Source organism: Melozone crissalis, unplaced genomic scaffold, assembly GCF_028551555.1.
Source record: "Melozone crissalis strain CALT ecotype California unplaced genomic scaffold, PUWL_Pcris_2 ptg000063l_1, whole genome shotgun sequence".
In the NCBI taxonomy this organism is placed as follows: Eukaryota; Metazoa; Chordata; class Aves; order Passeriformes; family Passerellidae; genus Melozone; species Melozone crissalis.
Genome location: NW_026535841.1, coordinates 14,338,076 through 14,364,743, shown reverse-complemented (window position 1 = coordinate 14,364,743; position 26,668 = coordinate 14,338,076). Strand labels below are relative to the sequence as shown.

The 26,668-nt window shown below is 45.3% G+C and overlaps 1 protein-coding gene across 1 annotated transcript in view; it reads right to left on the bottom strand.

Annotated features, from left to right (window-relative positions):
• Positions 1-25,430, bottom strand: part of TMEM132C (transmembrane protein 132C) — a 175,323-nt gene extending 149,893 nt beyond the window's left edge. The window contains exon 1 of the mRNA XM_054288608.1: positions 25,363-25,430. Coding sequence (XP_054144583.1) covers positions 25,363-25,408 — 46 coding nt within the window. The 5' untranslated portion in view covers positions 25,409-25,430. The remainder of the gene's footprint in view (positions 1-25,362) is intronic.
• Positions 25,431-26,668: the final 1,238 nt, after the last annotated feature.

Below are 26,668 nucleotides of genomic sequence, written 5' to 3'. Positions count from 1 at the left end.
TTATCATCTGCACCCTGCAGGAGCCATCCACACCTCCTGCACAACTGGAACAGCCTTTGCTCAGTCTATGACCATTCCCAAAACTTGGAACGCTGGCAGGTGCCACCAGGATGTGCACCTTATCATCTGCACCCTGCAGGAGCCATCCACACCTCCTGCACAACTGGAACAGCCTTTGCTCAGTCTATGACCATTCCCAAAACTTGGAACGCTGGCAGGTGCCACCAGGATGTGCACCTTATCATCTGCACCCTGCAGGAGCCATCCACACCTCCTGCACAACTGGAACAGCCTTTGCTCAGTCTATGACCATTCCCAAAGCTTGGAATGTTGGCAGGTGCCACCAGGATGTGCACCTTATCATCTGCACCCTGCAGGAGCCATCCACACCTCCTGCACAACTGGAACAGCCTTTGCTCGGTCTGTGACCATTCCCAAAGCCAGGGATGCTGGCAGGTGCCACCAGGATGTGCACCTTATCATCTGCACCCTGCAGGAGCCACCTGGAACCTCCTGCACAACTGGAACAGCCTTTGCTCGGTCTGTGACCATTCCCAAAGCCCGGGGTGCTGGCAGGTGCCACCAGGATGTGATCCCAGTGGGACCCAGCACAGCCCCAGCCCTGCTTGGGGACCACTGCTCTGCTGCTGTGGGACTCTGCAGAGCACAGCTGTTCTCACAGGCTTTTCCTGCAGGGAAGGAGGAGTCCCACTCTCCTGGGCTCTGCACATTTGGTTAGGATTTGGTAAGTCACCCTCATTACCAACAGCCCCTGAAGTCAATCAGTGTCTTCCTCGCTCTGACTGTACCTGTACCAAACCCTGTGTTCTGTTTGCAAGATTTCAAATTAAATCAAATGAAAAAAACCAAACACCATAGCAGAAAATCATGTGAGGAAAAGAATAAAACAACTAACAACCCACATGATAAGAACAGAGGAACAAGGGCTCATTATTAAATGACACTAAGAAATGACGGCTGCAAGAATAGAACTTCCCACCTTGAGATGCACAGCAAACCCTTATCTCTCTGCTCTATGTGACTCACAGCTTTAAAAAAAAAAAAAGAAAGAAAACAAAATGGAAACAAACAGCCGAAACGTAACTGAAACAGAACCAGTTCTAGTCAGTTCCACTGTTTGAAATCCCACAGCTCTAAAACTAACAAGGAAACAAACAAACAAACAATTCCCCCAGTGGTTTGAAACATTCACGCTTTCCAGGAAAGCCGGCAAACTGAGCACAGCCCAGCACAGCGCAGGAAGCCTTGCAGGCTCCCAGGCAAACGTGCAATATCTGGGGGCAGGTCTAACAAAAGCCTACCCAGGGAGTCAACAAGAGCCCTGCGAGATTCATGACAAAGTCAGACACGGTGTTGTGGCTCCCGGCTGGCCAGAAGGCTGTGACATTAACACATGCTTCATTACAGCAGAATCACAGCCTGCTCATTCAGGCTGCAGGAATTAGGGATGGTACACATCAAACGTGTTTTCCCAGCAAAACACAGGGCCTCCAGCCCGGCCCTAGAAAATCACTAATTACGGTGCAGAACCTATTTACATTCACAGAATACAACTTCTCTTTGGCAGCTCTTTGTCTTGATTTTTTCCACTGCAAAGGATTTCAAAGTCATCCTCCTGACAAGAAGCAATTGAATATTTTTTCATATTCCAGCAGAAATTTGAACAGAACCAAGATATAAAAATACAAAGTAACAGAAATGAATTTAATATTTTCTCTTAGCAAGCATACAATGATGTTTTATTAGCAGGATAAATTACTTTCCACCTCATAAGCAAGGGTGCTACATTGAATTACTGTTGCAATTCAGACAGTTACATGCAATCAATCAAAGAAGATTTTAAGTCAGTGCTATTTAATGGCTAATTCCTCAAAACACAAAATAGCGGAGCTCCTGCAATTAGTCTCCCACAGAAGGAAAGTAAAGATGTCACAAAGCAAGTAAATGAAAGTAAAACAACCCAAAGATCTAGAGGGAAAAGGGGAACTTCTTTAGCATTAATAGAACAGTGTTAGAATACTTCTAACAAGTACAATATTCTATATTGATTTCTAGTGAAACCCTTGTGGTAAAATATGCTTTTCAGTATGATGAAGCACGAAGCAATCTCATTTTGCAGGTTAGCATGCATTTGAAGAGTTTTTACAGAAAATAGGTTCAAGTCACCAGAACTGGAGATCATAACTGTACGAATGTCTCCATTCTCTTAACCACTATTTATAGCAAATTACAATATTTAAATAACCAGCACCAAAAAAAGCTTCTTCCACTTAAAAATACATTTTAAATACCCAGCTTTGAAGCATCTTCCTGATTAACAGTCTTTCTACAACATCACATTCTCAACTGGTATAAGTCAAAGGGCTTCTTCAATATTAACAGAGATCCCATATTCCTCTGCTCCAGCTAAACTTTTGTGGCATTTTAATAAAACCCAGATTTTAGAGAAGATACAGATAAATGAGGCAGTGTCTCAGTAACACACATCTCTCACTCTCCCCTTCCTTCTGGAAGGAACTAAGTCAGGATTTTGATGCTGCTGGGATGCCAGTGTTTGCAGTTCCCTGTGCAGCGAGCTCATGAGCTCATTTCTGAGCTCCCAAATCCCCCAGCTCCTGCTCCCTGCTGCCTGCAACGTGAGCTGGGCTGGCTCCTCACGGACAAAGGCAGGATAAAAAGTGTAGGGGTACAAATCCCCGCGTTTCCAGGATCTCTCACATGTGAAAGCAGCACTATTCTTTCAGCAAGGTAAAGGTGAGGGGAGAAGGGGGCAGTTGATGAGGGATGGTCAATGTAGGAAATGATACCAAAGGAAGCAATATGGGAGGAGCTGAAGGAGGGCTCAAAACCAACACATTGTCTGAAGTCTTCCAGAATGAGCCACAGAGAGGAGTTAGCATGCACAGGGGGATGAAGAAATACACTAAATTTATCATGTGAAATGACATTATCATGAAAAATACAGATATTACACCAGTTTCTTTTCAAAAGTACCCACTCTGGCAGAATGCTCCATTTTCAGTTTAGGTTTTACTTTATTTTCAAGTACCAAGTTGGGAACAGCCAAATTAGAATAAATCTTAATGCAAAGCATCAGCTGAATCTTGCTCCTCACCCGTGGGCCCAAGTGTCATTCTGACTCTCCCTGGGATCCAGAATTCCTGCAGTCAGACCCTCTCAGAGCTCACAGCCTTCCAACACCAACTCCAAACTCTACAGACTCCTCCAGCTTTACCATTTGCCACCCTGGTGATAAATTCCAAGCGATTTTACTAAGCAGTAGCAATTATTTCGTTGCACAAGAATGATTTATAGAGAGAACTTGAGCAGGGGAGAGGGAGAAGTGAAAAGATTTTCCCTCTTCCCTCCTTCTCCTGAATCACAATTCCACTTCATGAAAGATCAAGAGGGACCTTCTATGCCAATCTGTACTATCGAAAGCATAATGAAAAAGTCAGTCACTTCCTCAGTTACTGTGAGGGAACGTAAGTGAATTCCACAAAGGAACAACTGAAAGCAATCAGATTCACTTTCTGCACAGCTGGGAGAAAAGCAATGCTCTTACTTAAGAAAAAAAGGATTAAAAACCAACTTAAATTTGCTTTCTTCAGAACCATCAATCCCTTTGAATGAAGAGAGCCCACCTTTCAACTACAAATTGGCAGAAGTAGTGAATCACCACAGCAAATGCTGTGCCCTTCAAAGCTATAATAAAAAGTCCTCTAGGCTTTTCTCCAGGGGTGGAACTCCCTCCACATCCCGAACAATCAGCATCCTCCTGCATCCAGCTCCAGCAGTGCCCTTGTTTGCTGGCTGTGGCTGGCAGAGGTCAGCACAGCACACATGGCGAACCAGAAGCTCACTTCATCAGCTGTCTCAGGGCCACAGTCACTAGATTAATCTTCTTGCAAGTGACATTTGAGAGACTCCTCCCACACATCAGCTGAATGGGTGTGAGCAGCCCATTCCTGGGGAAAGCATCTCACACTGGGTCTGCCCAACAGAGTCCTCCTGAACAACTCCAGGAGCAATCCTGGGGGCGCTGACCCCTCCAGACCTGGCAGGATACACAGCCAGGGCAGGAGACACCCATCAGGAAGGGCTGTCTGTGACAGAAGGCAAATATCTGCCCTGTTGGGCTACTCCTGATGCCATTACACACCACCCAGAGCAAGGGCCAATAAAGAAAATACATCTATTGATCAATGCAGCAGCCCTCACCAGCAATGACTGATGCCTCATCTGGGCTGGCAGCATTGCCAGCTGTGCCCCCCAGCCCAGCCCTGCAGCACGCCTGGGTACCCAGCACACAGCAATGGTGCTGCAAACCAAGAACACACACTTCCCCTAGAGCTGCATCACTGCACAGCCCTCCAGGCATCAGTTCTGAAAGGGGGGCTGAAGAGCAGTGCCATGACCAGAACTCATCTAGCACAGACAAAATCCACAGCTCAGCTATTGTAAAAAGCCCTGATGAGACACTCCAAGGGAACAGAGTGAATCAAGTCAGTCCTTCCCACCCAAATCCTGCCTTCCCTAACACACTATGCCTGACAGAACTGTAAAAAGTTCATTCCAGGCTGAGTGAGCTTCTCACCTTGACTGAATGAACAGCTCCTTGTTACAGACTGCCACAGCTGGCAAATGGGATCAGGAGAGGAGCAGTCACTGCTGAAGATGGGATGATGTCCTGTGTGCCACCAGGATGCACTGCCTGCCCCCATTCCCATGCAGCTGGCAGCGTTCCGCAGCTGCTCACCAACTGCTGCAAGGGAGAACACAACTCTGCAGTGAGGGGGGAGAGGTGAAAAGGGAACGGGTGAAAGGGAGATGCAGAATTACTTTTCCATTCAAATGTGAAAATCCAGAGATATGCATGGGTACAAGTAAGGGCAGAATAAAGCCTTAAATGTTTAGTCTTCTTTGAAGCTTTCACACTAATCACTTAAGCCAACACAACATCTTAAAAATCTACGGCATTATCCAAAGCCTTTCTGTTAAGCCAGTTCTAAGGATACAATCAGTTCCTCTCCCGCCCTGCCATCACACAAAGCGACTCAGGCAGCAGTTAATAAATCTAAGCCCCTGTGACAGATTTCATCTTCCACGGGGGAAAAAAGCTGCAGAGGAAACCGAAAAATAAAAGAGGATCTGAGGGAAAAATCTATTCATTGATCAGGGGAAGGAGAATGCTAAATTCAGCTGGCAAACAGCAGCCTGGCAAAGGAGCCATCGAGACGCTTCCGAGTGCGCTGGCACAGCTTGTCCTGGGTCCCTCAGCAGCCCCAGCAGAGGAGCTGCAGGTTCTAAATGCACCCATCCAGCTCTGCAGAATCAGTTTTCTGATGCACTGAAAACAGAACTCTCCTCTGCAAATCCAGACTTGCATCCTGAAATTCCTCCGTGCCAAATGACCAGCTCCTCTGTAATTGGCATTTTGTACAGGAGAAATGCTCACCTCCTGCAGCAGAGCCAGTCTCACAGTGGGAGAGGTGGCCACTGTCTTTTCACTGGTCTCACTGAAACAATTTACTTTAATCCCACATCTTAAAAAAATACTTAAAAGCCATAAAATTAAAGCAGCCTTTCTCCTATGCTACAGACGAGTGTACACAAACTCAAGCACAGACTTGCTGAAGAGTGGAAGGGGTTAAACTCTGTGGAGAATGAGAGAAAAAGGCTAAAAAGCACTACTGCAGTTAATGTTAAAAACACTAATTTCAGTCCATTTGTGCATTCAGAGGCATTCCGGTTTGAATTCCTTCAGTGAAACCAGATGTCTGCAGTGATCACCAGAATGCACAGACTAATCAGCTTGTCCTGGGCACAAGTTCCAGCACATCCAAAGAAATTGGGGACTCTCAGAGAGGAAGCAGCTAAATGCAATAACCTGGTGATTGCTCAGAAACACAGCTCTCAGGGCTGGGGCTGGGAGGGAAAAGGACAACAGCAGTGATGAATCCTGAGCAGAGCCTGACTCCAAACACACTGTGAAAAAAGCACATAATCAAGAGACAAAAAGCCTCCCAGGGAATGAATGTATCTGGTTGCTCTGTCATTGCGCATAATCAAATAGATGTTATAATAGTGAGGCGGCACGTTCCAGAGACAGCTGTAATAATCAGAGCTTTAACAGGCTCCAACACAAAACCCTACAACACGGCAGTGTCACGATCATCTTCACTCTCAAGCTGTCCAACTGAGAAGAGAGGTTGTGCTTTTATTAGCTTATATTAGCACACCACTTATCTAGTTTCTAAAAGCAGAATTAAAACCTTCTGCCATGTGCTGACACCTGGCTGCTGTCCAAGCCCCTACTTCCTTTAGCATTATCACTGAAAAACGGGAGGCTTAGGCAATCCTGGAGGGAGATGGCAGGACAGACGGCTGCCCATTACTGTCAGCTCGCTCCATGGGCTCAATCTCCAGCCTCCAGGAGACAGGGGCTGCCAGAAAGCACAGCAAGGAAAACTGAGCTCCCTAACTTCAGCAGTTCAGGCTGTTGGATCCCTTTGCTGCCCCCAAAAGCTTTTCCCAGCATCACTTCAGAGCAAACTGCCTGGATGCAGATGTGACCTGAGTGAGGGATTTTCTGTCCCTGACAAAGGTTTGTGCACAAACACTGTCCCTACTGATGCACTCCCTGACTTCAGGGAACAAGAGGAACATTTTCTGGAAACGTGGGGCCAACACACCAGCTCTGCATGAAGTTTCTGACACCATTTCCCACAGCTGACTCCTCCTGCCCCACTGCTATTCCTAGCAGAGAGGATTTCCCAGCTCCATCCCAGCTCCAAGCAGTGACACGATGGCCACTGCTCTCTCCAGGCAGTGCTGAGAGCATTCCCTCACTGCCAGGCAATCCTTTCTAGCTCCCAAAGCCCTTTTTGCTTGTAACCACACCTTTTCTGCTCCATTACTAAATCCCCTTTTCCCTCTATTCCCAAGAACACTGGGATACAGTGGTAGAGCAAAGCTGCAGAAGAATTACCTTTTAACTAATTTGTGAGCCTCCAGCTGCCCTGTTCTCCCATTCCAGAAGCTCCCTGAACCTTGCCAGAACAGCAGTGTTTGACATGCTAAACCCAAGTAGAGGACAAATATGAATATGGTGATTTGCTCATTGAGCAGCATACATAATCATTACAAAAGTAATGAACAAAGAACACAGCAGGCCAGAAAAAAAGAGATTGAGCAGGCAGGGTCATGTATTTCAGCAAAGTTTCCTGCCTGTTTATTAATTAATTGAGACAGCTTTTCAGAAACCTTATAGCAACAGGGGCTCCCATTTATTCCAGGTGAGCACAATTTAACTGTGGAAGATCTCTACCTGGGAGGAAGCAGTTTTGAGATCAAGAAAGAAAAAACCAAAAAGGAAATTAAGATTTTGAGGGAAAGAAAAAGTTAAGAAAAATATCACCGCAGCCTCTCAAACACATAATGGTCCTGCAGCAGAGGGGAAAATCTCTCCCCCTCTCAGCTCTAGGTTATCTGAGCTGCTGGATAAAAGTCCATGGAGCCACCGCTCTGCAGTGGCCATTCCCATACCCTCAAGACCTACAGAGCACATCCACCCCAACACATCTTTCCATCAGGAATGCCCTTCCTGGAGAAAAGTGGGATAATAATAGCCAGGACTTACAGTTTATCATTCTTCTGACAGTCAGAAAGTAAGCTTGAAGTGAACTCCTTTCATCCCTTCCCACCCTTTCTCCCTGCTCTGTCTGGTGCATGGGGGTAATTAAAGTATTTTACTGCCTGACTGACAGCCCCGTGCCCCACGAGCCACAGGCGAGTAAAGGGCACGCATATTCCACAAGGAATGTAAACAGAGCCGTGGCAAAATAGTCAGCAGTCACCTCCAGCAGCATTCCTAAAAATCAAGGAACACTCCGCAGAACTTCCTCTCCCTCCCTCCATTGATGTTTTATATTAAAAATCAAACCCGGTCTCAAGTGAACAAAGATAAGAGCACGAACGTTCTTATTTTGCTCCGAGCATTCAATTTGCTAACGCATTTTAGCTGAAATTCCTGCTTAGTCACGCCTGACACAATCCAGTCTTTTAGGCAAACATTCCCTCCATTCTGTGTGCTATGGCTGCCAGCCAGCTTTCAGTTGATGTACCCAGGGCTTTCTGCTGGTGTCCGAGCACAGCGAGATCTCTCAGACCTGCTCCCACACAGCACTGCCACCCCTGCATGTGCTCTCCCTTCAGAGACAAAGCAGATGCAGATTTATGTATAGGCAGGTCTGAATAGTGAATATTAATTTCAGAGATATCAAACAGAAAAACTTTTAAGTCAGGTTGTACACAGGAAATAACTACATGTCCTGAAACAAATAAATCTTTCTGCAAACAGCCACAGGACATTGTTCTTCACCCTGGAATTAAAGCTTTGTTGTAGGTGGATTTAAATGAAAAGCTTTTCTCTGTGGAAAAACACCAATAGAAAAAAAAGCATAATTTGTTAAACAAAACAAACCCAAACAATTTCCGAGTCTCCTACAAAAGGAAAGTGAAAACGAAGGACAGAGCCAAAGCTTCTGATTAGAAGTCAGGCTCAGAAATTCTGACTCTGAACACACTGTTCAGCTGCATTTCCTTCTCAGATGACTTCTTTAAAGTCCGGTGAGTTTTCTTTAAGATCCCAGACAAGAAATTTATCCAAGAGGAGAAAAGATGCCCAGTGTTTTGGCCAAGTACCTGACCACTGTTCTCATACCAGGGTCTAAGTCAGCTACCCACAGCCTCGAAATCTGCTAAAGCAAAGCGCAGAAAGAAAGAGAAGAGGAAATAACATTTTCCCTGTTACCTGAAGCAGTGCTCTTTGGATGCTGGGAGGCAAAGCAGCTTCCAAACAAACTCAAAGGCAGGAAGGGAACCAGCCCAGCTCACAGGCAGCTCTCTCTGATGCTGAGGTGAAAGGTAAGGCCCAAGGTAATTCCACTGCAGTCAATAAAAGCTGGAAAACAACCCCCTGCCTTTCAGGGCACCAGGCTGCTCTGCTGCTGCTGGTACAACCCAGCCATGCCCTGTCCTCAGCCCTTGGGAGCATCATTCCATCCCCCTGCTCCTCCTGGGCTGTTCTGAGGTTTCTTGTGCCTGAAGCTGCGAGCAGATCGAGTTTCCTCAAGTTGAAAGAGCACTGAAATGTCTCTGAACATTCAAATCTCTCTTCTCTTCTGATAGCAGCAACTCCTCTTTTCCATTGTGCCTGCTCAAGGTTTCTCCAGCAATGCAGGAGAATAGAGCCTGCTCTGGAAATTGTAAATGGTTCCAAAAAATATCATTAATTTCTGAGTGTGTTTTTAAGATAGTTGGTCTGTTGCCTCAGCTCTAATTACATTTCTCATGTCAATTAATTAAAACCATGCTAAACGGAATGCCAGTTTTTATTTAAAGTTTAGGGGAAAAAATCATGGAATACAATTAGATGTTACCAGACATGATCTCAGCAGGTTTTCAATTATTCTATGGATAATACAACCCTAATTCAATACAAAGCTGTAATTAAGAATGTAATTAACTTGTGGCATTCTACTGATGTCATACACCACGAGAACACATAACAGTGCAGAATCCTTAATGGATTGCTCTTTTTCATCGAGGATGAATTAGGCACATAAAAATAATTTATTGTGGGAGCCTGGCCAACATAATGGCCACATCCAAAACACAAAGGACAAAACCAGCTCTGTCCTGTCAAGGACGATCTGGCCAGAACCCAAACCTGCAGCTGCTACCCTGGCATGGAATAGGTGGGTTTGCATCCAGAGCCAGGTGGGGCTGGGTGTGCAGGGCTGGGGAGCAGCACAGCACCTCAGACAGTCCCTGCTGCAGCAGCAGCACACAGGGCTGCATTAAAAACCTGCATTTCAGCCTGGGTTTTATCCCAGAGCTGCATTAAAAACCTGCATTTCAGTCTGGGTTTTATCCCAGGGCTGCATTAAAAACCTGCATTTCAGTCTGGGTTTTATCCCAGGGCTGCATTAAAAACCTGCATTTCAGTCTGGGTTTTATCCCAGGGCTGCATTCAAACCTGCATTTCAGTCTGGGTTTTATCCCAGAGCTACATTCAAACCTGCATTTCAGTCTGGGTTTTATCCCATCTCCCTGCTATCACACCACTTCAACTTCACAGAAACCCTCCAGGCCACTTCTGCTTATTAAAGGAAGGTTTCTGAAACACAGACTGCTCTGCTGGGCTGTCTAAACCAAAGATTGCTGTTCTCAGTTACCATTATTTGAACACCACCATTTCCTTAGATTTTTTAATATACGACATTTAAGGGAGGAAAAAGAATAAAGTACATTTCCTGAGGAAACCAAAACAGGTCCCAGAAGAAAGCCCTCAGAACTACAAATAACAGCTCCGCTCACACTGTAAAAAGAAACTGCAAAATATTTACTTTTCTTTCAAGTAAACCCTCTTGCAAGAAGGATAGGAGGATAAAAGCTTGATTTATCAGCTAAAGAATCTCCTGCACTATAGATCAGGGTGATGTGTCAGTAAACAGATGAAAATATCATCAGGTAAGGCACTGACAGGCACTCTAGGAAGTATCAAGGAACTCTAGAGCCATTGAACAGACTTCTGAGACTTTAAAAGAGGACACTTCTTTTTTTCTTTCTCTCTAAACACTTAGTATTTCCCTTCCTTTAAAATCAATTAATTAATGGAGTGTCTTAAGCCTATTGCTGCTACTTGCTGAAGGAAATTACCACTTGACATTCAAATAAAGTTTCGTTCTGTAAGCTGACTGTAAGGAACTTCATACAATGGACAACATAATTCTCAAGGCATTAACCATGACACTCAAATCTGTAAGTGGATTTTCTCAGCTTCACTGTCAATAGCTTAATTAGCAGGAATATTTATAAAGATCTTAAAGGAACTCTGACTTTTGTGGTTGAAGCCTAGAAAAACATTAAAACCAAACCTAAAAAATGCATCAGATTAAAAACTGGGGGAGGTTCTTGTACTATTTTTCTCAACCATACAGGTCACTACCATTCCTGACCTACAATGTGCTCAGCCTTTCCTGCAAGGTGTTGAATCCTCATTCCCTGACAGCTGCAAAGAGCTTTTAGGGGATTCTACAATATCTGAACTCTGGTGGGGGAAAAGTATCTCTTCTGTATGGAGTGTGCAGAAAGGGAATGGCAGCTCCTCTGACACTGCTCGGAGCACACACAGGGGGCACTTGATTTATAGGAAAATCTTGCTTTGAGATAGTTTTTTTTCATGCCCTTTGCTCAGAGACCCAAAGAAGTCAACAAGCCACGGGTTTTCCTTCCCATGCCCTGGGTTGTTGGTAAATTTTCAAAGCATGCACAGTTCCAAGCTGTTTGCACTTGGGTCCACCACCTCCAGGCCAGCCAGGGATCCCAACACCCTTCCATGATGGATTCCATCCTCCCCTTCATGTTCTTTGTTTCCTCACAACTTCCCTGTCTGTGCTGAGCTCTCAGTCAGGGGCAGGGACACAGCCCAACCCATCCTGTGCAAACCAGCACAATAATCACTGAACACCGCCACATAAAAATGTTCTCGAGCTCCCCCAGCCACAGAGAGTTTTTCCCTCCAAGCAGTTATCGCATACAGACACACTCAACAACTACCAGACCTAGCTCTTTTCATTTTCTAAAGTATCACTCCACTAAACTTGAACCAGATGTTGTTTTTATACATTTTGCTAATGCTATCAGTTTTTAATCAAAATGGAACTGACTAAATTCATGGTCTTAGTTAACAGCAAAGCTCCTTTGAATCACAAGATGTCTCTTTCAGATCAAAGTGGCACAGAAAGAGTCTGAGTTCAAATTTATTCTCGTGTATCCAGGGTCTTTCTTTAGGATTCTTACCCTTTTTCCACAGCTCAAGATGTTGGCACTTCATGAATCAATCTCAAAGGATATTAAAAGCAGCAGGAATAGCCTACAATGAGCCAGAAGGTTCCTTCACAAAAAAAGAATGTTAAGTTTGCCAAGGAAAGCACTAAAAAAGTAATAAGAAAATCCAGACTTAAACTTAATTCATCCCCACATACATATGCATTAAGATCCAGCCTTTAATGACAATTTATTTCTTCCAGAGTACTTGTGAGCAAGGCTGACAGAACAGACAGCTGCTCACCATTTCTTTATCATTATGTATAACCCCGTGCAGTCATTCAAGACACAATATTCAAGTGTTGCACTGAATTATGAACATTCTGATAAACTTTTTAGGCAGCTTATCATGGTACTACACAGCACAATTCAGAAATATTATTACATTTACTTACACAGCCCTTTGCTTGAACAGAATTTTCCATGATTTTAAAAGGCTGAACTGCAGCACAGCAAAATTAGCAGCTACACTCTCAGAAGCATCTGCTAATACAGATGCCTAATTAGAAAACCTGTGGCCTGATTTTCTGAAGGACTCACTATTAGTGCAAGTTCTGATCAAATCTCCTGCTTACATTGGGGACAGCTACAAAAAAAAAAAAAAAAAATCAAAGCAGAACAGAAATGTGCCTTTTTTCCTACAGCACAGCGCTGTTGCAGCAGGAACACCAACCAAAATAATTCCCTAGAGTGTTACTAGACTTCTTTGTCCTTCTACAGTCCCTGCTCCTCATGAGACACAAGTGAACCTGCAAACTTACCCAGCACGTCTGGCTACAGCAAGGGCAGGTAACAGAAGGATTCAGAAATGGGAGTCCTGAACACCAAGGGGAATTGCAGAGAGGAAATATAAGATGCCTAGAACCAGCTATCCCCTGCCTGTCTTCCTTCTGTGGCTTGCATGGGGCTCCTCAGAACAAGGCTGTGCTCTTTGAGGGGCTGTCAGGGACATGTTCTAGGATGCTGCCCCCAGAATGAGTGTGCAGAGCAGGGACGCCCCACCACTGATTCCCAGAGCTGCTCCAGAGGCCAAGAACAAGGCTGTGCTCTTTGAAGGGCTGTTAGGGATGTATTCTAGGATTCTTCCCCCAGATTGAGTGTGCAGAGCAGGGACAGCCCCACCACTGATTCCCAGAGCTGCTCCAGAGCTCAGCCCAGCCCCACACCTCCAGCTCCTGGAGCAAACAGAGCCCCAGCCCGCAGACAATACCCTCCTTCAGCCCAAAAACTGGGATTTTTTCCCAGGAAGCTATCCATCCTGAGTGCAAAATGAGACAGCAGGCCTGTGGATAAGCACCTGTTCCTTAACCCTTGGTGTGCCCTGAGTGATTCCTCCTGCCTGGAGAAGGGGGCACTGGGAGCTCTGCTGCTCCCCCCTGCACACTGGGCCCACCACGGCTCCCAGAGAGGAACAAACCCAGCAAAACCCACCTGCAGCTCTGCCATCCACAGGCAGCTTCTCCCCAAAGACAGGATTGCAGAATACTGCTGCTGCACCACCTCAATTCTGCATTAAGAGCAGAATAAACCCTATTTTCTCACTTGAGAAGTCTGGCGACTTTGAATAGGTTTTTTTGTGGAATTAGACCAAAAGCTTCAAAATATTTTCACCCCCCTTTTTATGTGCCTTTTTGTAATGCAGGGACGTGTTTGCAGGAGTTATCTGCAGTCATGAATCTTACTTAGTAAAAATGAATGCTAGCATTCATACATCATCATCACTTCAGAAAGAGAGATTAAGGAAAACACCATCTATCTTTGCCTCCAAAAGTGAGAATCACAGGATTTAACCCAACTAGTGCTGCTCCTGCAAATGGTTCTAGCTGGCTGGAACTCAGGATTCTCCAGCTGCCTTTGTTCTCAGGAACAACTGAGCCACTTCACAGAGACTCTTCTGAATCAGTCAGAAAACACACAGCAGGAAAAACCTCAGCTAAAACTGCTTGAGCTCGAGACAGTCCCATTTTAAAAGTATCACAGTGCAAAGTGTGGCACAGTTACTCTGTCACTTTCTGATCATGGGTATCTGCCACTTTTTAGATAGAAAAATGGGATTAGACTCATTTTTAAACTCTCAATTCAGACCAAAACCCCCTCAGTTTTACTGCACTTCCCTGGCTTCTTTCTCAACATAACACCTATCCACCAGGAAATATCACATATGCAATGAATTAGACCACAGTCCTTTCATCTCCAACTGCTTTGAAATGTCACTTAGTAAACCCAGTGGAGTTTGTTTTCCCAATGAAAATAGATTTCTCCACTAAATCTTCACATGGGGAATGTACCATGTGGTTTGCATTTTCTGTTCCTCAGAACAGTTTCCCAAAAGCTCACATTGTGTGATTTCATTTGCAGTCAAGGGAGTTAAAACCTGAAATGTGGTGAGACAAATTAAAAATGATAAAAGGGGGGTTGAGGTGGGGGTCTGTATATTCTGTACTTATGTAAAGTGCTATTTACTTTTGTGCTGTTTTAGTATAGTAAATCTCAATATAAATACAAACAGTAATTTAACAAAAGCAGAGGCTGGCAAATGCCAACTTGTTTTCTTAGGTTGGATGACTTATTAGAGTAATATTTGGATAACCAAATGCACAAAACAGAGCACAGGTAACAGAAAAGGGAGATTTTCACCCCCATTTGATGGCCAGAAATACAAACTTACTCTGTAGATGAAAGAATAAAGGTCCTTTCCATGGGAGTCAAAACATGCCATCAATGTGAATTATCCTCTGGAAGCATTCCTTACTCCTCTGTGATCACTGGAGCAGAGAGCAGTTCAGGATCTTAACTTTATCTACAAGTCTGTAAAAAAAGGGATGGATTCCCAAAAAGTGCTGCCCACTCACCAGGAGCTCCAGGCCCTCACGCTCACTGGGAAATAATTGGTTTAATAAAGTTCACCTGTGATTGCAGCTCTGCCGTTACCAACACCTGTGCACAATTAAATTGTTCCCACCAGCCCAGGACACAGAAAACACTTCCAGGTGCAGTCCCGAGAGCAAATCTCTCCCTCTAAATCAGATATCTGCACTTGGGAACTCAAATCACCCTCCTGAGCAAAGGCCGTTCCCTTGAGCACCAGTAACAATAACCTGGGCCAGTACATTGAACCAAAACTGAGTTTTAAGCCCCAATTCCCAGTGAGAACCAAGCCACCCAAAGTCTCCAGTCCAGCAGTGAAAATGCTGTGCTTCCTTCCCACCCTCCCTGGGTATCACCCCTGTGCCAGCTGGAGACAGCACTGACATTCAGGAGCTCCCAGCAGCAGGTGAAGCCAGAAACCAGCACAGGAACCATTATTTGATAAAGTCATGATGAAATGGGCAACTGCTGTGCTGATAAACTCCAGAGCAAAATTCCACCAAAACAGCTTCCCTCTGCATCCAGAAACCGTGCCAGGCTACTGCATGACACAGGGCAGAGCAAGGAAAATTCTGGTTACATTTTATTTCTTTAGCGGTGAAAACCAAATAAGTAATCATGGAAAAATGCATTTAAAATGTCCCTACTTGTAACAGCCAAATAATTTGCATTAAATGCCCTTTAATAAGCTGAACAAATGGGCTTAGATTGTTTCAAACATCCTCTTATGAAGGATAATGAAATAGTTCTATTTGAACTGCACCTATCACTTCTAAAGAGAATAATTATCACTAAAAGAGAGAAATTTCCAAAATCACTTCAACTCTGACACGGTCTGGCAGTGCCAAATGATACCTGACATCCTGAACTTTCCCCTCTTCCAACAAAGGAATACATAAACGCTAGGGGGAGAAGAAATCTTTGTAAACTATTAACTGTCTGTGAGTAACACTATGAATGAATGACACATCAAATCCAGCTTTGTTCACTGGAAGGGAAATTGCATGGAAAACAAGGTGGGCTGAAGGCATTTACCAAGCAACCATGACTTGTTAGATAAATAAACTCTGCCAGCCAACAGCTTGTGCCAGTGCCTTGGCAGGTCTTCATGTACAGGTTCTAACACTAAAATCTCATCTTCAAATTCAGAAAAGTCCACAGTCATGAAATAATGAACGAGCAAAAGTCAAGAGAAACTAACAAGCCCTGGAGAGCCATGGCTGCAATCTGACACAGCCTTACCAAAGGGAAAAAGAAGGGAAGAGGTGCAAGAGGCACAAAGCACAAAAAGATCAGAATAGTGCTGAAGTGTAAATGGGCTTGGAAGCACTGCTGAATTGATTTGCTCTACAAAGCTGAGAGAGGCAATTCAGGGTCTAGATCAGGATCCAAATCTTAGAGGCATTCAGAACTGTGGCTTCAATTCCAACTGACACATCTCAGCAACTGACAAAGGTGGATCTTTTGCCTCTTCTCAAAACAAAAACAAATCAATGTAAGCTCTGTTCAAAGGAGCCATTTGCATTTTGTGACTTTCCTGAACAATATTGCCTAAAGGCATGAGTTTTTTACCTCAAACCAGCTCTGACATGACTGCACTACAGGATCATGTTTAAATGTCATCTGATGATTCCTATTAAAGTGCCACAGTTTCATCGCTACAGCTAATTTAATTCTAAATGAATTTTCAAAACCAAGACTAAAGTTCAATGGAAGCCTGAAGCTTTGAGGACTTGTGAAGCTTTGAGCCTGAACTACAGCGATATCCAACTTTAATCCGTGAAATAGCCGAGGCAACAGACGAATCTGTGCCTCTTTGAATAAAGCTATAATGCAATAAAGGCCTTCCAGATGGACCTTGCACCATAGGTGTTTCCACATCTGTCTTTCAAGACCAGTCAGCACCACCCTTTTATCTGCAGGCTCCTGGTGACACTCCAAAGGAAAAAGGAGAAGATTCTAATTCCATTATGTCGCATACAATTGGAAAAATTCCTTTTAGCAGCTTGCTGACATTCCAAAGCACAACACATCAGCTTATGGAATCAATATGAAAATGTAACTAATGGGCACCTGCAGTGAATTGTTGAGCACTATCATGTGATCCTGATCTTTTATCAGACTGGGGTTATTCCTCAGTAAAAATGGAACAGCAATAATTCACAGTACTCCCCAGTCAGCTGCAGGTACTGTTGTAAAAAGAACTTGCAATTTACCCCAAAGTAAAAAATTTTCCTATCCACATTAAGATAACAAAAGATAATCAAGTGCTGCAGCCATTTCCATTTTACAGATGAACAAATGAAATCTGACGGGTGACCTCAGCATTCACATCTGCACATACAGCTGGGGAGAGAATTACAGAAAATATGGAACACCACTTGGAATTGCTTGCTCTTCCCTATTCTACTGCGACGGAATGACAAGGGAGCATGTTCAACACATAGACAGGGAAGAGAGTTCCCTACTCCTGAATTCCCTCAGTAGATTTCTTTCCAGAATCATCAAGGGTATAATTATGAAAAAGAGAAGCACAAAGACTTTTGATACAGTAAGAGCTCAGTAACATCTGTCATAAAACACTGGTTTTTGAGCACCTATTAAAGATAGAAAATATAGCAATTAGTCACTTTGCCAAACAAAACAACTCCTTATTTTTAACTGTAAAAATAAGGCCATCTGAAAGACAAAGATTTGAAGACACAGCAGGATGGAGCTGCTGAGAAACCCAGTCAAGAGGGATCCCAAGCTCACACAGCGTCACATCAGCTTTTCCAGGAGGCAGAGGCTTTTCCTCCTTAGCTATTGGTGCCAAAGCCTGTCACACACAAAGTCACCCAGGGAGCATCTCACAGCACAGACACTGCCCAGAAAACGAGGGGTCAGTTCTAGCTGTACGAGTCGAGTCTAAACCCCAAATTGCACAAAGAGAAGCATCTTCTCCATCTAAACAGCTCAATGCTGCACACCTGCAGCCATGAAACACCAAAGTTCACATCCCACCAAAAGAGCAGAGATAGAGAAAGCCCAGATTAAACTCATCATTAAAAATGTGGGAACGCAAGGAATAACAAAGTATACTATGAAGCATGACAAAGCTGCAATACAAATCAATGCTCTACAAGATTTTACATAAATCTGTAGCAAAATTGAAACCTTCATGAGCTTTTAGGGTGATATTATTCCTAAGTAGGTATCTGCCCCTCACTAAGGGGCAGCCAAATTCAATCTCTCTCTTCCCCCAGGTTCTGATCAGTGAAAATTATCAGGTATTCAGAAGTCAATACTATATTAACTTCCCCACAGTAGTTATTTATTCTATTTGCTACTCTTTATTTCATGCCAGCAGAGTGAGAGGTGATTTGATTCCACAGTGCAAAAATCAAACATTCTGGCTGTTTCCAGAGAGATATGAAATTAGAAAGTAAAAAAGGCACCACTTCAAGTCGTGAAAAAATGATTTAAAAGAAAAAAGATGGATAAGGCATAATTGCTGTCTGCAGCAGCACACCCACAGCACCAACCCAGCATGGCTGGAAATGAGTGCATGAATCAAACATGCCTCAGCAGCCCAGCAAACACAGGCCACTGGTCAGGCTTCAGTCCCCACACGAGTCTGATGGCCTTGCACAATGACTGACGGGGGAATTCAGCTCAGACAGCAGAAATTAAAACTGGTAATCAAGTCCCAAAGCAGCAGGGCCTGACTCTACATTCACCAAGGGAGGTTCCCCCTGGCTACAAGGGCACTGGAGCAGGAGACACCACAGAAGGTCTGGGCCCACCTGTGCTGCTCCTCCAGCACTGCTCCAGGACAGCATCCCGAGAGCACGGAACACACAAGGATGGGCACTGCCCTGCCACAGCCAGCTCAGACTGTGCAGAGAGCACCCAGAGCTGCCAGGAGGGCAGGGCTCACCCTGGCAGGCAATGCCCAGGGCACAGCAATTCCATGGGCTGCAGCTCTAAGGACAACTCAACTCTTTCTCGATCATAAGCAAAATTATCCCCTCCAACACTGCTAACTTGACATCCCATCAAATCACCCACGGACTGTTTCCTCAGCAATCTCCCAAGTATCGTCCTGGCACGTTTCATCAGGGTATCAATGCTTCCCAAACAAGAGGTCAGCAACTATTTTTAAACAAAGGAAAATCCAGAGTTTCTACCCCCCTGCCCCCCTCCATGAGCTCTGTTCTTGTAAACCACTGAATTCTTGGCTGAAGTTCTGGAAAAGAAAAAAAGTGATTCAATCTGAGGCAGATGCTTGGCACAGAATCCTTTAGCTGAAACAGTTAATGGTTGGGGAATTTATAAGAAACTAAAACCAAACTCTCCTAATGACAACGCTAATAGAAGTAGTGCTGTTAATCCTGTTTGAAATAATAGTGCAAGAAACTCAGGGTTTGGGGGTTCTTTGTTTGTTGTGGGGGTGGTGATGTGATGGCCTGTGTTTGGTTTGAGCTCAGGAAAAGTTTTGTCGTAAGCATCAAAAAGCACATTCTACCTGCATGAGGAAATGGCAGTGTATTAATGTAAGCCTCACTTTTATTTGTTCAACACAATACAGAACCAGCAAAATGAGAAAAAACTCCACCCGACAGAGAAATCAAAGCTGCATCGTTCACAGAGTGCCTCTCACGTTCTCTAACCTCTCAGTGTTTAATATCCTGCACTGGATATATGATGTAAGCAACTCCCAGAACAATCCCTTTTTTTCCTGGAGTGTCCCGGGGATAAATTAAAGCCATACCACTGCAACTGCAGGGCTGCAGGACCCAGCTCTGCTCTGCTCTCCCTCCCCCCTTCTTGCTGATTCAAGCAGTAAGTTGATCCCAAGGTGATACAAACTCACCCTTTTTTATTTTTTGTTTTTTAATAAAAAAGTGTATTTTATGTGCTTTATCTCCCCTGAAGCAGTTTCTAGGGGAATCAGAGGCACGCCAGGGTTGGCACACAAAAAGAGGGTAGCTCAGTTTGGGAGAGGGCAGAAACCTGGCAGCATCAATTTCCATTGGCTCAGGCTGGTAAGGAACAGCACCCTCAGGCAATACAACTGGTTAGAAAATGGAATTTCACAAGGACAGAAATGAACATTTCAAAAGTTAACTTTCACTCTCAATCAGAGGGAAAAATTAAATGGTTACATGAAGTTACAGTGCTTTTCAGAAGTTGTTTGGAATGACAAAGCTTTTCATCACAGCTCGTTTTTGTAGCAGCAATACAATATTACAGAAAATCATTAACAAAATATCTGTCATTTATATCTAATGCATCCACTTGAAGGCAAAATGGTCACTTTATGTGTAACAGTTCACCAAAAATAGAGAATCATCAAAGTAAATTGACCTCACCCATGACACTTGCGGCACCAGTGGATGGCAAAATCAGGTTCGATTCTTGCAGCAATGTACAATAAAAGTGTCCACTTAAGGGGACTTGTCTGGCTGCCCACATCTGTCAAGCTGCTGAAACTGCACAGTTGTAAGAGCAGCCTTTGCTAATGACAGTGGCACTACAACTCACATGATCTCTGTTATTCAAGCAAAAAAAGCGCCAGCAAAGGCTGTCTGCAAGCACAAAGGTACTGACCCAAGATGTCAGGCTGCAACAGGAAGACATTAGCACATTTCTTAAGTGTAATGGGAAAGAACCACTTAGTCCCAACGTACTCCCCTAACGAAAAGTTCACTTAATTGACCAGGGCTGCAAAGCTGCCAGTAATTTCAGTGATGGGGATGACACTTTGTTTATGGAATCCAAGCTCTGCAGATTAATATGCTTTAGACTAGCAAGGAAAATAGAAGAGTACACTCACTGGGTCATTTCACTAGATACAGCTGAAAAGAAAAATGCTGACCTGAGGCTGTGTATTGACCCAAAAAAATGTGAACAAATAGATAAAGAGAGAGTATTTCCATTTGCTAACTAAAACACAGGCACTGCTGGGCTGAAATGATTTCCAGAGCGAGATGCATCCGCAGGCTTTTAGCAGATACCTCTGAGTGAGGAGACTGCAGAAGCTATGAACTTTGAATGCACCATTTGTCCGTCCCTGTTTCAAAGGGGTCACATCTGTCACTAGAGCCTGAGCCAGTCCACAGAACACAAAACAGTACAACTGCTTGAAGAGCTGAACACTGTGAAACTGTTTTGCCAGGGTACTGAGTCTGTAAGGAAGGCTGAATAAAATATAAAGGACTCAGGCCTCTAAGAGCAAGTCAGGACAAGAGTTTGAGCTAGACAAAAACAACTTTTCTGGCCAGAAAGTTATTGCTAATGACTATGAAGGACAGGCAAGTCAAATTTCAGCCAAATACCTTAAGCTAGCACCTTACAGCATCCCAAAATATTGCCTGTACTTTTATCTGGACTGTTTAGGTTATAAACAAACCAAGAAGTCCCACTGGACAAGGTGGCCAAACCAGGGCCAAGTCTTTCACAAAGTGGCAGTCACAGTGGGTAAGACACAGAGAGAAAAATGATTGCCAAAAGCAGCAAGGCAGTGGTGATCCTGGCAGCAGAGAGCAGGTACAGCCCCTGCTCACACCTCCCTTACACCAACCCCATCTCCTCTGTGCAGTCACTCTCCCCATGCACAGGGAGTGTCTCCTCCAGGCTGATGGACAGGCGTGACTGGAAGCCACCCAAAACATGCATTTGCTTTCCCCAGCATCCTCAGTTCACCTTTTTAACATCCCTGTTGGATGGTTTTCCATTACTGTCTTTACACCCCAGTTCTCTCAACTTGTTGCCATTTTACATCTTTTATCATAATATGCTTTTTGTCTCTCTGGGAGTAGCTGGGACACATCTAGTGCAGCCTGCCAGATATGAACCACTGCCAAAATCTCGCTGTGGCAGCACAAACTTGCATGCAGCTTATGAGTAAATAAACACATTTACCAAAGCCCTGGAGAAAACTGGGATTCTGCACACAAATCTCTGATACCTCTGTAATGGCATGGTCACACCCTGAAGATTGCAAGCTTGAATTTACTTTTTTGTCACTTAATTGTCTTAGACACAACCTTAACCACACCTGGGAACAAAAGCTCTGAAAGATTTACTGCAGAGGGGCTTTCCCTTGGAAACTCTAATCAGGAAAGTTTGTATTCCAACACTTTTGGCAACTTTGCCAATATTCAGAATTTCTGGCTATTCCTTTACAAGCCACCTTTTCAGTAGTGCTGAACTTCTGCTTTGTCATTAGAGTTTAAAATCACGGAACTAAATCCCAATTCACAATAAAACCCCATCCCTTCATCCCGATGAATAGAATTCTCAATGCTTACTAACAATTGGCCATTTAAGAAAACATAACATTGTGCTGTTTAGTACTTAATTTTACACAGATATTTAGTTCTGCAATTGAAGAGGCAGACACACATTTATGCATTAGAAAAGCAATTACAGGGATGATATTTTATATCACAGTCATGCACTTAGGAGCAGCTTTGAACAGCCATTTGCAGTACAACTGCTGGGTGTTTTACTAGGTAAGTACAGTGTCTAATAAACTTTGATCTACTACCAAATATGAAAACAAAGTAAAGTGGAATATTAATAGCACCATCTCCATTTTGAAAGGGTTCTATCCAGAAGAGAGATCAGCCACTTATAAAAACTCCACGCAGCTATAATTTAACATAATGCAAGCTCCTGCTGTGCTCTTGGCTAGCACTAACGTGATGAAATTGAGAAAAAGGAAATTTACGAACTTTTCCATAACAGTAGGGTGTGCCACGCTACTGAACTTCCAAAATAAGATACAAAAAACCCTCGCTGCTTGATTAATTTACAATCAGAAAGCAACAATATTCAAAATAAAGAGCCTCACTCAGCGTCCACTGCAGTGTGACAAAACCAAGGATGTTACTGCAGGGTTGTGGGATGCAGAAGGGCAGAGCAGAACCCTGGCAGGTGCTGTGCCAACCTATGGATGCACAGCTGTGTTTGCATTTGGGCTCAAACACTGCCTCTGTACCTGAAATCCGGCTAACCCCACACACCTTGAGCAGCTGCTCCTGTTCCACACTTCCCTGCACTTACAGATGCTGGTGCAAACAAATCAGTTCTCTAGCTGGGCACCCTTAAACGCTTTCTTAGGGCTCAGTGTACTTGCAGTTTCTGGGAGCCCTGTTCTAGCTTACTGCTAATAGGAAAATGAAGATCCCCACTTATCTATCCATTACAAAATGAAGTAAATCTGGACATGTGTGTTCACATTTCGGCCTGCCTCAGAAAAGCTATTAAAATAAATAAATAATCTTCCTTCAAGCTCATGAATACCTCCTATAGGCTATAAAGGGGCTTAAGCAAATGCATTAGCACTTTGCTGAAAAGAGGTCATTTCCTGAAAGGAATATATATACACTTGGGATTTACTTATATAAATACAATTTCACACACATCCTCTCCACCTAAGGAGCAGCCATCCAATAATTGGCATGTAAAACATGCACTTGCACCTAAACGCAAGAGCACTTTTGCACGCTGACTTTTATACATCCTGGTCTGACTAGAGGCATGGCTTAAATTAAATGCCAAGCTTCTTTCTTGAGATTGAATGAATTAACATTATTGGCCAGATAATAACCCCGGCATAATGGCGCACTGAGGCCTAAGGCAACATTTCGTGAGAATTTTCTTAGAAATTCAAGCCTGATAGGAGATGCTAATGAGTTTAGAGAAGTAAATATGGCTCTTTAAATAGCAAACGACAACTTGTCTATAACAGTAAGTTTCTCAGCACATTTACAAACGTTTTTGCTTGCGAGCTGTAAAGTGACTTTCATTTAGTTGGACTTTAGCTCTCAAGAACAATCACCATCCTCACACGCCAACAAAGAGAGTGCAAATACACGAGGGGAGCGCAAATGAAACGCTCATTAAGGCGCCACAGGAAACTATACAAACGCCTTATTTAATAAGTTTAATTAAGTGGCTCTTTTCTAAATCATACAGTGCCCAACAATGCTCAGGCCAATCCCCGCTCAGAACCTCTGCTTCTCTTCCCTGAAGGAAAGCAATATTTTGTATTTTCCTCTGGCACAGCAGAGCCCCGGAGCCCCAGCAGCAGCTGCTGGCAGTGCCTGGCTGGGGCACCACTCCTGCATGGCTCTAGGAGTTGGGTTGTTTGTAAACTCTCCCTGTAGCACTTTCTGCTGCCTCCATGAAAAATCATAACCTATTTCTCTTGTACAAATACATTCCTAGAGGAGTGCCCATACAGTGGTGCCTAACTCAGCACACCAACAGCTCATTGCAGAGGATGGATGCGCTGGTGACCATCAAAGCAGCCCCACAACGCCAGGCACCCTTCACAAACCTTAATCCCGTGCAGTCTCTGAAGGTGAGCACGAGGCTGATCTAATTCTCGCCTCCAGGCTACAGCAATCAGAACAGAAACCTGCATTTTAGGCTCTGCACATGGCGTGTCAAGTCACTGGGCTGTCCGTTAATTTTAACGCGCGTTGAAATGACCGGCATTAAGAGGCCATGCAATTTTCTGCCGAGTACTTTGTTTTCACTGCCGAATGGGGTGGGAAAAGTCCTTTTATGAATTGCTCCCGATTCCGCTCTTGCTTCACCCTTGAGACATTTCCGTATCTCTCACGGCTGCCTCCACAATCAACTGCCCTGGGAGAGAGGTTGGCAGGGCTGGACCGAGCTAAACAATGAAGAGTCTTTTAGGAGTAATCTTCTTACGACAGTCAAAGAGCACCACTAATACCAGCAGGATAAAGGGCAAAATTATGTTTTTATTCCTAGGAATGGCAACAACAGCAGGCATTGCAGATAGCTTAGGAAGTTTCCACACCCTCCCAACCCAGACGGGGAGCAGAGCATGGTTTAATAAAAGCATCCACAACCATCATGTTTCGTCTGAGCAAGAAAACAAGAAGTGTTGAGACACGGCAGTCACCTACGATTCTGCACAGAAATCTCCCTTGGGAGCATGCACTGTCTGCATCCCTGAGCCACTTCAGAAGAGATGTACCTTTGTCAAAGGAACTCTCTCATCACAGAAGTTCAGCGATGAGAAAAACCAGCAGATCATTCAAATGACCTCTCTGCTAAGCCAAACCTGCTCCTCAGCTGTCCCTTTAATCAAGATAACAAGCATCTTGTCCAACCCAGGTGACAGCTCTTCCATCCAAGCTCCGGAGCCAACACCGCACAATTCCAATAGAATTTAAAGGACGCTATTCCCAAACACCGTCACCGTGCCGCTCCTGTAGCTTTCACCGCTGCCCAAATTCCGCCCCAAGCTGGCGCTGGGACACCCCCTCCCACAGAGACGCTCCTTTAACACAACGCACTAATTAACAAGCATCTGTAAAATCATCATTGTTAAGGACAGCAAGTAAACTTTGCGTTTGTCTAAGAGGAGAAACAGGCAATCCCGCAAGGTTTTCCCACCATTCACACACCCGGCGAGAGAGAGAGAGCAGCAGAGAGAAGCAGCGGCAGGACTGAAAGGAAAAGGCAGGGGGAAGAGGAGGAAGGGGCAGCTTAGTTCACACGGCTGACAAGATCAACTGGTGCCCGCTCCGCTCTCCCCGCGCCGCTTACCTCCGCAGAGCAGCGCTCCGAGCAGCAGCCGGGCCGCCCGCGCCATGCCGAGGGGGCTCCGGGCCGCGTCCCGCCGGGCCCGGGGCTGCGGGGCTGCTCACCGTGTCCCGCCGGGCCCGGGGCTGCGGGGCTGCTCACCGTTAGCTCTGTGCGCCCGCCGCCCGCGCCATCGCTCCGCGCCCTCAGCGCGGCTCCCTCAGCGCCCTCAGCGCCGCTCCGCGCTCACCCCGCCCGCGCCCATGGCGGCTGCCCCGGCCCGCACCGCCGACGCTCCCCGGACAAAACTTTTGGAGCGGGTGAGCAAAGGGAGGGGAAGGTGCGAGAAGCGGCGCGGCTGGAGCGTCCCCACGGCCGCTGTCCGGCTGCGCCGGCCCCCAGCGCCCTCCGCCGCTCTCTCCGCCCGTGTGAGTGGCCGCGGCGCGCTCAGACACTTTTCCCGGCGAGGAGGGAGGGAAGGAGGGAGGGATGGATGAAGGGAGGGGGCACCGCCGAGCCCCACCCTCAGGGGCGTGAGGGGACGGGGACGCGCGGCTGAGCGGCGATGGAGCGGGACCCGCGGCTGAGGCGGTGAGACAGCGGCTCAGGGGGAAGGGCTCGCAGGGCTGAGAGGGGCTCCGGGGGCGGCCCTGGCAGCCAGGGGAGCCCGGGAGCCGAGCGATGGACGGAGCGCTCCGGCCCCGGCCTCACCGCGGCGCTCCCGCTGCCTCCGCTCCTGCTGGGCAGCCGCGCTCGGAAAAACTGCGAACCGCAGGGAAAGAGCCCTGCCAAAAGACGAGAGTGCTCTGTGTGCGTTCCTCTCTGGGCGGAGGGAAACCCACCGCGAAACACCTGGGCCCGCCCGTGTTGTGTTTGTCCCACCTGGGCCCGCCCGCGTTTGCCCCACTTGTGTTTCCCCACCTCGGCCCACCTGTGTTTCACCAGGCCCCACCACCGCCTCCTCACCCTCTTGTTTTGCCTTTTATACACGTTCCCACTCCCATCTTCCAAACATAATTCACAGGCAGCCGTTTCATCCCTATTCCTTTAGTTCTGTTGCTCTCCCCTGGGCATCTTGGATAGCTGGCGTCTTTTTCCTCCTTCTTGCGGCAAAATAGAATGTAAATATTTGTGGCCCAACAGTAAACACACTTTCAATGATATTTACTACAGCTGTAGCACACAGCAAGCAAGGGGCAGGTTGGTATCAATTAGTGAGTATTTGAAATATACCAAGGGCGGTCTTTGAAATATACTAAAGGTGGTATTTGAAATATACTAAAGTTTTTTTCCGTGCTTAGGAAAAAACCCCTTAGTATATTTCAAATAC